This window comes from Kogia breviceps, chromosome 2 (assembly GCF_026419965.1).
Source record: "Kogia breviceps isolate mKogBre1 chromosome 2, mKogBre1 haplotype 1, whole genome shotgun sequence".
NCBI classification, from domain to species: domain Eukaryota; kingdom Metazoa; phylum Chordata; class Mammalia; order Artiodactyla; family Physeteridae; genus Kogia; species Kogia breviceps.
Window position 1 is genome coordinate 5241059 of NC_081311.1, and position 12072 is coordinate 5253130.

Genomic DNA, 12072 nt, shown 5'->3' on the forward strand with positions numbered 1-12072 from the left:
CCAAGCGCCTCCCCCACCTCTCCATCCTCTCCCCGCAGCCCTTGCTGGCTCACTGCCCACCCCGTCCAGCCACAACCACTGATCTTGTGGCCGGTCCTTGAAAGCAGCAAACACCCTCCTGTCTACTGGCCTCTACCTGGAACTTCCCCCACCTCATGCGTTCTTCACCCAACTCCTCCTGGAAACCTTCCCTGAACCCCTCAACTCTTCCCCATCCCCTGATATCCCGGGTCATCCTATGCCTTACTCTCCTCAAAAGGACCTCTTACAATCTAAAATTGGAGATTTATGTCTACGGTGTGCTTAAAACCGCACAACTATGTATGTGTGGTGTGGTGATTTGATGAATATCTGTCTTGCTGACTTTAATCACCACGAGAACAGAGCCCACATCTGTATTATAGGTGTGTGCCCAGCGCCTGGCACAGTGGCCTGGCACACAGAATGAACATATTAGTAAATGAATTTTTAAAACAAATGAGCCAATAAATGAACAATGAGGGGCTAGGCATAAAGCCATCCGTGAGACCTGCTCCGTTTCACAGAGCACTGAATAAATCCTGACTGTGATGGAGGAAGGAGAAAAGGGCTGGGGGGCACCTTGCCTGGTGGAAGAGGTGGACAGGGGCTTGGATAAGGAATGGGGGGCCGGGGGAGAGACCCCTGAAGGCCAAGGTCAGGGGCCAGGAGAAGGCAATCACTCCAGGTGCCCGAGCTCTGAAGCCACGAATTGAGAGGAGTGCTTTTCCACTAGAGAGCATCACTGCAGAGGGGGCAGGACAGGCAAGGTGGCCAGGAAAGGCCTGAAACCCTGCAGTCCCAAATTAAAGCCTTGCCCTCCAACACAAGCAGGCACGTGAGGGTAAAGAACATGGAGGAAACCCACCACAAAATTAAAGGAAAGATCAATGCCACCAACTACTTCTCAAGGAAATCATTCACTGAAGGCTTAAAATGCTAAAAGCAAAACTCCTAGTACTCAACAATGGAAAAATGAATGACGAAAAATCATTTGATTAAGCAAACGAACAGCACATCAGTGCAGGCACGTGCTCTGAACTGGCACAGAGCCCTTACAACTACAACTACTCATTAATGTGGAAAGGCACTCACGATATAATGATAAAAAGGGAGTAAAGCGAACCTCATCTAGGTTGTAACTATAAAAATTCTCACGCACGTGCACGGTAACTTAGGTAGAAAACCAACACAAACGGCTGGTTTGCTGAAGGAGAGTGGAGAACAGAAATGATTTTGCTTTCCGCTAAGGCTGCATTTCTGCTGCTGTTGCAAAGTCCTGTCCACTACAAACGGGGGCAGGGAGGTGGTCAGGAGACAAGTGTCTCCATCCAGACAGCTCCAAAGTCCGCCCACATGGGTGGAATCTCAAGTGTCCTGGGGCTACAGCCAAGAAGACTGTGCAGCTCCCCTGCAAGGAACTCTGGCCAGAAGGGAGGTTCCAGAAATCCAACACTGGGCGAGTGCTCTCCACATTACACACTGGGGGAAACTGGAAGCCCCAGTGTTGGGTGAGTTCAAATTGGAAGCATTTTGAGCCAAAGGTTTAACCAAGCAAATGACCTAGAATGTTTTCTTCAACTTTTTTTTTTTTGGCTGCTGCTTCTTTTTGGATGCGAGTCATGACTTCACTTGCAAGTGTCTTATCACCTACGCATTAGGAAAACCTGTGAAATCAGAAGAGTCCAGAACATCAGGCAGCGGAGGGCTGGTGGCGCAGGTGAGATCCAACCACACCCACCTCAAAGTGTGGCCAGGGACCAGCATTAGCTGCATTCACTGGGGGATGATGGGAAATAAAAACCCTCGGCCCCCGCCCTGGAATCACCGAGGAGGAATCTGCATTTTCACAAGACCCCCAGGTGACGTGCGTGCACACACTGAGGGCTGAGAAGCACGGGTCTCCAGCTCCTCTGGGATCCAGAAGGCTACAGGAACCTGGGCCAGGGTCAGCTTCCTCTCCAGCTGTTCATCAACCACTGGCCGGGGTGCCGCTGGCATCCATGTTGATTCTACACTGACCTCTATTGTAGGTTCAATTTCACCCCAGAAAAAGCTCTATTCAGATCCTAACCCCTGGTACCTGTGAATGCGACCTTACTTGGAACTAGGATCTTAGCAGATGCCATCGAGTTCAATGTAAGGTCACACTGGAGCAGAGTGGGCCCGAAATTCAATGTGCCTGGTGTCCCTACGTGAAGAGGAGACAAAGACACACACACATACGGGGAACACTGCGTGACGGTGTCGACAGAGATGGGCGTGACCCAGCAACAAGCCGGGGCTGCCAAGGACCACGGCACCCAGCAGACAGTGGGAGGGGGGCACAGAACAGGTTCTCTTACAGAACGTCCGAATGTTTGTGCCCTGAGCCCTCAATCCATAGGCTGAAATCCAGCCCCACTATGTGATGGATTAGGAGGCGGGATCTTGGGAGGTGACTAGGATTAGGTGAGGTCAAAAGGGTAGGGCCCTCCTCATGTGATTAGTGCCCTTATAAGGGTCACAGAGAGCTTGCTTCGTGTCTCTGCTAGCCGCCACGTGAGGATGAAAGAAGTCAGCTGTGGGCAACGCAGAGGAAGGCCCTCACCAGAACACTGCCCCGATGGCACCCTGATCTTGGACTTCCAGGCTCCAGAAACGTGAGGAATAAATTTCTGTTGTTTATGAGCCACCCAGTCTATGATATTCTGTGACAGCAGCCCAAACTAAGACAAGCACCCAGAAGGAAGAAATTTCTGTTTCGAGCTGCCGTGTTTGTGGTATTTAGTTGCAGCAGTCCGAGGAGACCGGTGTCACTTCCAAGCATGGCTTGGTCTCCTCGGCCCCTGGAGTCTGGGACCACCCTCTCCTCCCTGTTAGGAGAACTCTCCAGAAGGCCTGGCCCGTTGCTGATTCTCAATCATATGTGGCCGTTCCCTTCATGGCTGTCTTCTCCTAAGCTGCCAGCCTTCAGCTGCCGAGTATTCCTGGTTCAAAAAGTCTTCCCCCCCCAATGGACACGTGACCTGGAAAGTCACCATTCAAGCCATCTCGGACAAATGATCACAGACTTGCATGCAAAGCCCTGACTCGCATCCGCGGCATATCCTGGATCAGTCAACACAGTCAACAACCACCAGCCCCCACCCTCAAAAAAAAGTGAGGAAAATATGTTATTGTTTGCTCTGAGTATACCCTCCTGGCTCTGATGCTACCCATGTCTTTAAAATACATACACGTCTATGAGGGTTCCCACGTCTCGCTGGCCTGCTTCCTCAGGGCCCAGGATCATCTGAGCTGAAGGACCTGGACTCAGCAGAGCTCTTGTCTCCTTACCTGATTCACTCACTGATCCTGTACCAAGAGACGCCAAGGTTACATAAGCAGGTGACTTCTGAGGATCCAACAGCTCCCTAGGCATCCAACGCTGTGGTCAAGTCGCTCAGTCCCACAAAGTACAGGATGAAGTGGAATCACAGACAGGACCAGGGTTCTAGTGAAAACCAAGGCCAGGCCATCACGTGGAACACAACAGCCCAAATGAGAGGTGCGCCGATTCATCAGGCAGGGAGCAAGTCCTGAGAGCTCTGCTTACAACCTCCACAGACCTTCAGAGCATTTGGAAATCTGGATGCACCCAGCTAACCGGACAGAACCAGGTCTTTGCCACAGAGAAAGGGTTGGCCAGGGAGGTTTTTGAAGCACTGTTTACGGAAAGGAAAACTAGAAACAATCTTGGTGCCCAAACATAGAAAACTGGTTAAATAAGCTACAACACAACCATGAAGTAATATAACCTTAAAAAAGATGTTCTTGGGCTTCCCTGGTGGCACAGTGGTTGAGAGTCCGCCTGCCGATGCAGGGGACGCGGGTTCGTGCCCCAGTCTGGGAGGATCCCACATGCCGCGGAGTGGCTGGGCCCGTGAGCCATGGCCGCTGAGCCTGCGCGTCCGGAGCCTGTGCTCCGCAACGGGAGGGGCCACAACAGTGAGAGGTCCGCGTACCGCAAAAAAAAGAACCCAAGTGTTCATCAAAAGGTGCATGAATAACAAAATTTGTTAGATACATGCAATGGAATACAATTCTGTCTCAGCAAGGAAGGAAATTCTGACACTTGCTACAACATGGATGAACCGTGGTTCCCTCTCCCATTTAACAAAAACGTACCCAAGTGCGCTCCTGCTTAAGCTAAATGACCCTGCTAAAAACTCCAAGTCCAATGGAAGGCAGCGCTCTGGAAAATTCTACTTGGATGCCGTGCTTATCCTGCAGTTAATTATTATCAAAACTCCTCTCGCCTCTCCCTTCGTTGAGGCATAAAATGCTGACTTGAATCCGCAAGGCGGGTGTAAGTGGTTCTTACAAGTCTGAGAAGCGTGACGGCAGGGTGCGCAGAACGGCCACTCCCACCCCACAGGTCCATCAGGTCCCACGCTGAACAGCACCAGGAAGGCATGGAGCCTGCCGACCCCGACTTGCAAATGAGATCATCCCCAAGATCAGAACAGCCAACGAGGGCCACCCTTGGCAAACAACGTTTAACCCCTGAGAAGTGCCAGTCTTTTTCGTATTTCCTCTACGTAAGATGACTCGCAATTGTATTTCCATTTCAACACAGCAAAATGTAAAAAGTTAAAACAACACAAAAACAGGATCCCGTGATGGGAATTCTTAAATTTCAGAAGTCGAGGAAGCACCTATTGTGCAAGAACAAAATACAAAATTAGCAGCAAGGAGGCAACATTTCAAATAAAACTCAGTCATCTGTCTTGCAGATGTAAGGTTTGCATCAATGAACAAACGTCACTGAATTCACCCATGTCTCATAATAAAACACCCACTGAAGGAAGGACTTTCAAGTGTGCAGCTACTAAATAACTTGATGACATCCAGGGAGGTGGGCAGACACAAGTCAAGCCCAATCAAATTTAATAAAAGCTAATAGTATATTTAGAAACCAAAGAGGACTTCTGGGCTCAAAACTTCCTGTCATTTGTATCTATTCTTAGACTCCCTGTGTCTGTTTTTCAGAAATGCCACAGGATTTCGTAGGAAATGTACGAAATACATCGTTAATTTTAACCTCAAAACAATAAGGCAGCTTTAGGCAGTAAGTTGCCAAAATAATTAAAAGCCAAAACTTGGACATACATGCCACACAGCTTTCTCTGTGGGTCACCGGCTCCACGTGAAGACTGAGAAATGACGCCGAGGATGGCGCGGCTCCGCCAGACAGCAGCTTCACCTCCGAGACGAGAGGGCCATCGTGACTCTGCTCGTGCTCAGTGACACTGCTCCCCTGGTCACCACAACCCTGTCACACACCTGAGCACACGTGCAGCTCTGTCCCAGACTTAAAAGCTGGGAAATCACTTTCCCACAGTATGTTTAATAGCCATAAAGATGTTTCCTGGCAAATGATACAGTAAAAGAACATTCAAAGAGGAAAGCAAGAAGAGAGGCTGCTACGGGGAGCAGCGGAGTGAAACCTGCAAGTTAATCATTTGGAAGATTCTTGTCCTTTGAAGGCATCAGCACGGGCAGGACACACAAACCGCACGGCTTCTTCGGCAGTTAAGTCAGCCACACTGAAACTGCCAGACGGGGATGCTGGCGAGCGCGCGGGTCCTGGGCTGCTCCCTGGGCCCTCCCCACGCCCCCCACCTCCTGGCACCTCCCCGCCGGTGTGTCCTGAAGACCATGCAGACCCCACCTGAGACGCAGGCATCTTTTCTCCCAAAGGACCACAGGGCAAGAACAGATAATAAGGTGGTGAGAACAGCAGGACCACGGGAAGGTTGGATCCTTCGCTCGCTCTTCCGGCCTCGCCGGGGGGACCAAGATCTATCACTGTCGGCACAGCGCAGCCTGAGGTCTGACGGAGGCCTGGGGCACCTACAGCCTCAGCCTCCCACACCTGCTCAGATACTGAGATGCCCTGACAAGTGACGTGAAAACAGCATTCTCATCCACGCCCCCATCCTTCCATAAAGGAAACTGAGACCCTCTCCTTGCAGAGAAGCAAAGGGCAGCGCTTAAGAGCACCTACAGAGGAAAAGCAGAAAGAATCCTATTACAGGGACCATGATCACGGTCATGCAGAGCGACTCCTGAACCTTCCGCTCAAGTCCAGGCTTCGAAGGACATGCAGACCCTGCTTTTCTCGGCCCGCAGGGAGCCCCGCACCTAAGAGCACGGCCCTGAGTGTGGTCGGCGCTGCCCCGAGGACCTACCTTGACCCGGACGGTCTGGTCCGACACGCCGCTCATCATGTCGCTGATGGATCGGAACAGCTGCACCAAGGACTCCACGAAATCGGCCTCTCCTTTGTTTTCATACAGCCTGCAAAGGGACACACAGATCTGTGGGCCTGGCGCACAGCACATCACCACTTTCTGCCCCTGCATCTACAGACGTTCAAGCTGCTGTGAGGGAACAGCCTCAGTATCCATGGAACATGGGAGCTGACTTGGATTATAGTCTGGACCACTCAGCTAGGGAGATATGCCTTCACGCTGAAGAAGCTGATTTTTTTTTTTTTTAAAACATCTTTATTGGAGTATAACTGTTTTACAACGGTGTGTCAGTTTCTGCTTTACAATAAAGTGAATCAGCTACACATATACATATGTTCCCGTATCTCTTCCCTCTTGCATCATCCTCTCTCCCACCCTCTGTATCCCACCCCTCTAGAAGAAGCTGATTTTTAATCAATCTATTTATTGCCTTTTGGCTTGTAACATAACACATTCTACCAATCTGAAAAACGCAGTAATGTATAAAAAGGAAGGGAAGGAGGGAGAGGGTAAGGAAGGGAGAGAGGAAGGAAGGATGGAGAAATCCAGCTTGAATTCTACCCCACAGAGATCACATCATTAATATTTCAGTGTATATCCTGCCAGTGTTTCTTAAACCTATAATGTCACACAACTGACAATCACAAAGACAACTAAGTTTAACATGATCTTAGAACCTTTTGAAAATGACACTATAATAATAAACTCAAAATTACTTGATTTCAGAGTAATGATACTATACAAATTCTTCCATCATAGAATTGGTGGTTCCAGGAAAACATTCAAAAAGCGGATCATATTCAGTAAATGGATAATAAGGAAGTGGTACATTGGTTACATGTATGCAAATATGTGCTGCTAATTGTAAATAAGTTTCATCTATAAATTATTTATTAGCAGTTACTTCAAGCTGCCGTGTTACTAACAAGCAGTACATTTGCATTTTAAAATGCTGCAGCCCAGAGTTTTATTAATACAGACTAGTTTTCTGCCTAATTAAAAGTATACCATACCTGGAAACTTGTGTACAATGGAAAATTTTGTAAACTAAGTGATAATTAATTACCCTAGAAGTAATCTTATATTTAAATGAGTTCCACGGTAAAGCAACAAATTCTGTCTAAAATGGGCAATTGCAACCCCGTGTATCTGCTGTGTAAAGGGTTTTCAAATAGGGGTTTGCATCAACATGGTACCAAACAATGACAATTATGAAGTCACAAACTCCTGCTTGCAGGTGAAAAGGAGCTAGGTTTAGCAGACCAGTGCAAATGCTCGGGGAGGCTTCCAGCATATGCACTCATCCATCCCCCCGTCCCCCCACCCCTCTCCCAGTATATTTGCCAACTCCTAAGGCTCCATGGCGCAGGAGGGGACTGAAAACCAAAATGAAAACATCTATAAAGCAGAGTGGAGTGTTTATCTGTCTCCAGAGATAAGGAATACAGTTTGAAAAATGCCAGGGAGAGGGGCTCCAGATAACACAGCAGACTCTCAGTTGAAAACCCTGGGGAACCAGAGGAAAAGCATATAAGACTGAGGTTCACAAAGGCTACATACAGCCTCTGTAGTGTAAAGGTTCAGTCTCACTTTCTCTGCCTGCAAAAGAAAAGGATGAATCATCTCTTGAAGAAGATCACATCATCTGGAGCTTTGACAGTTTTATATATTCACAGTCCTGTATTCAAACAAAGTTACTAAACACAGCAAAATACCAGACCACATGGCCAAATCAGAAAAGAGACAACGGAAACAGATCCACAAGTGATCAAGATATTGTAGTTAGCAAGCAGTTACATCCTGTATCAAGACTGTCAAAATAAATGTAAGTATTATATTGTAAAACAAAAAGAAAAAGATGGAAAAAATAGAAAACTAGAAATATGAAAATAGAGAGATGAAGAAAACAAAAGGTAAGATAAAAAATTCTAGTAGAGGAATGAATGTATAAAAAAAGATGAAAATTCTGAAACAAAAATATAATATCTAAAATTAAGAATTTAGGGGCTTCCCTGGTGGCACAGTGGTTAAGAATCCACCTGCCGGGCTGCCCTGGTGGCGCAGTGGTTGGGAGTCCGCCTGCGAATGCAGGGGACACAGGTTCGTACCCCGGTCCGGGACAATCCCACATGCCGCAGAGCAGCTGGGCCCGTGGGCCATGGCCGCTGGGCCTACGCGTCTGGAGCCTGTGCTCCGCAATGGGAGAGGCCACAACAGTGAGAGGCCTGCGTACCACAAAAAAAAAAAAAAAAAAAAGGAATCCACCTGCCAATGCAGGGGACACAGGTTTGATCCCTGGTCCAGGAAGATCCCACATGCCGCAGAGCAACTAAGCCCATGTGCAACAACTAATAAAGCCCGCACACCTAGGGCCCATGCTCTGCAACAAGAGAAGCCACCACAATGAGAATCCTGTGCACTGCAACAAAGAGTAGCTCCCACTCGCTGCAATTAGAGAAAAGCCCACACACAGCAACAAAGACTCAACGCAGCCAAAAAAAAAAAAATTTTTTTTTAACGATAAAATAACATTAAGAATTCACTATATGGGTGACCTTGAGATTAGACAGAGTTAAAGACAGAATCAGTGAAATGGAAGACAATCAACAGGAAAATAAACAGAAGAGACAAAATATACAAAAGTGTGCTAGAGATACGTAGGACACAACGAAGAGATCTAACATACATGTAATTGAGGTTACAGAAGAAAATGAGAGCTACAATGTGGCAAATGTAACATTAGAATAGATAATAGCCATGAATTTCCCAAAATTAATAAAGAATCAATCCAAAATTCAAGAAGCAGGCTTCCCTGGTGGCTCAGTGGTTAAGAATCTACCTGCCGATGCAGGGGACATGGGTTCAGTCCCTGGTCTGGGAAGATCCCACATGCCGCAGAGCATCTAAGCCTGTGCACCACAATTACTGAGCCTGCGAGCCACAACTACTGAGCCCACATGCCACAACTACTGAAGCCTGCGCATCTAGAGCCCATGCTCCACAGCAAGAGAAGCCACCACAATGAGAAGCCCACGCACCACAACGAAGAGCAGCCCCCACTCATCGCAACTAGAGAAAGCCCGTGAACAGCAACAAAGACCCAAAGCAGCCAAAAATAAGTAACTAATTAATTAATTTTTAAAAATTCAAGAAGCTCTCAAAATCCAATGTAGCATAAATAAAAGGCTAACCATTCCTATGTAATCCATAGTAAAACTGCTAATAACCACAGAAAAGGAGAAAAATTGTAAACATAGGTAGAGAAAAAATTTTAAAGACACTTTTACCTTCAAAGATGTAACAAGTCTGAAAGCTGACTTCTCACCAGAAATGATGGAAATCAAAAGAGAAAAGAATAACAACTGGAAGAAGAAAATAACTGCCAATCTAGAACCCTATATTAAAAGAAAACATGCTTCAAAAACAAAGATGAAGTCAACAATTTTCATACAAACAAAACCTGCAGCAGACTTATACCCAAAGAAATTCTACATGAAGTTCTTTGCACCGAAAGAAAATTATCCTATAGAGAAGCATAAAATTAAAAGAAAGATGGAAAAACAAAAATAAATACAAAACATGCTGAATGAATACCAACTATACAAAATCATACTAGTAATGCCTTAAAATATATGTAGACTTGAAATGCATGACAATAATAACACAAAAAAAGAGAGAAGATGGGGGCTTCCCTGGTGGCGCAGTGGTTGAGAGTCCGCCTGCCTATGCGGGGGACGCGGGTTCGAGCCCCGGTCCGGGAAGATCCCACGTGCCGCGGAGCAGCTGGGCCCGTGAGCCATGGCCACTGAGCCTGCGCGTCTCACAACAGTGAGAGGCCCACGTACCGCAAAAAAAATAAATAAATAAAAGGAGAGTAACTGGAAGAGCTGTTTACCCCTCACCTTCCCTTCTCTGCTGCGTGGAATGCAATCCTGATGCCAGGAGGGGCAGGAGCCACTTTGGGGCCATGAAGAGAAATAAGCAACCAAGGACCCAGAATAAGTAACCAGAGACCAAGTGCACGAGCTCCGGACTCTGGGCTCCACGTCATGTGGGGGAAAAAAAGTGAACCTCATCTGGTTGAACCACGTTAAGCTGGGTTTTTCTGTAACATGTAGCCAATCACATTCCTAACCTCTGCGAAGATCAATCAAACTCAGTAATATTTACAGACCATGGTTCTAAAATCTCATGCCATTTGTATTTTGACGTTGAAAGAGATTAAGGAGAGACAGAGAAATAATTTTGCTATCGGTCCACTTGGGTGCCCCAATCTTTTCTAAGTAGCAGTATTTTTTTTTTTTTTTTTTTTTGCGGTACGTGGGCCTCTCACTGCCGTGGCCTCTCCCGTTGCGGGGCACAGGCTCCGGACGCGCAGGCGCAGCGGCCACGGCTCACGGGCCCAGCCGCTCCGCGGCACGTGGGATCTTCCCAGACCGGGGCACGAACCCGTGTCCCCTTCGTCAGCAGGCAGACTCTCAACCACTGCGCCACCAGGGAAGACCCGAAGTAGCAGTATTTTGTAAAAGATTAGAGCATTTACAACAATAGCAGGAACACACCGACCACCAACGCACACTTCTTTGCATTACTAATCTCTGGATGAGAAGGAAAATCAGCAGTGTGTTTGGAAAGGAGATGGGCATCAATGAACCCCTAACCCAGTGTCACAACTGATCACAAATTGCACAAGATGAAAAATTTTTTCAAATAAAACATGACATTGGGGCTTCCCTGGTGGCGCAGCGGTTGCGAGTCCACCTGCCGATGTGGGGGACGCGGGTTCGTGCCCCGGTCCGGGAGGATCCCACGTGCCGCGGAGCTGCTGGGCCCGCGAGCCGTGGCCGCTGGGCCTGCGCGTCCGGAGCCTGTGCTCCGCAACGGGAGAGGCCACAACGGTGAGAGGCCCGCGTACCGCAAAAAAAAAAAAAACCATGACATAATCCTTGCCACCTGACTGTTCCATCCTTTCAAGTTCATCCTCGCACCTTAGCATCGATTTTGTTTTAGAGTACCTCAAAATTTAATATTAGTGGGGAAACATATAAAAGCAAGATAGAGGGTGCCAAGAAGTTCATTTTTACAGAAGTAATTTTATTAAAAAATAAGATACAACACAGGAAAACAAAACCTAGTTTACTTGGTCATCTTTCATACCGTGACAGTGAGAAAATCATCAACAGCTTTGACCCTGAAGAAAAGAGAAAGCTTCACCCCACATCAAGAGTCACACTTATCCACAATAAGCAAAACAGAAGAGTGTGCCTTTGGTATCTCAGTCAAGGATAAGAGCACAATGGCCTCAAACCATGGGTCTTAGATCACGGGAACGTCAGAGTGAACAAAGCACAAACTATCCTTGACCAGTAACACCGGGGCTGTGACCACTGATCAATGGTGGGTACTAACCCCATCTGTGACTCTTTTTTTTTTTTTTTTAAGGTTTTTTTTGATGTGGACCATTTTTAAAGGCTTTATTGAATTTGTTACAATATTGCTTCTCTTTTATGTTTTTTGGCTTCGAAGCATGTGGGATCTTAGCTCCCCGACCAGGGATCGAACCCGCACCCCCTGCGTTGGAAGGCAAAGTCTTAACCACTGGACTGCCAGGGGAGTCCCTCCCATCTGCGACTCTCACAGCTGTACACACAGTCAGTAACTTGCTCCTTTGGCTTACATGTACCATGGTGCGCACAGGCTGGATTTTGAATACCTTCCCTTGCTCCCAGCCCTTCTGGAGAAGCTGACTTCAGGCCAACAAAGATAAAGAGTCAAT

General features: G+C 47.4%; 1 protein-coding gene across 2 annotated transcripts in view; it reads right to left on the reverse strand.

The window, feature by feature from the left end:
* DOCK1 (dedicator of cytokinesis 1) overlaps positions 1-12072 on the reverse strand; it is a 504544-nt gene that overhangs the window by 371636 nt on the left and 120836 nt on the right. For both annotated transcript variants that reach the window (XM_067024326.1, XM_059053852.2), the window contains exon 23: positions 6234-6342. In XM_067024326.1, coding sequence (XP_066880427.1) covers positions 6234-6342 — 109 coding nt within the window. The remainder of the gene's footprint in view (positions 1-6233; positions 6343-12072) is intronic.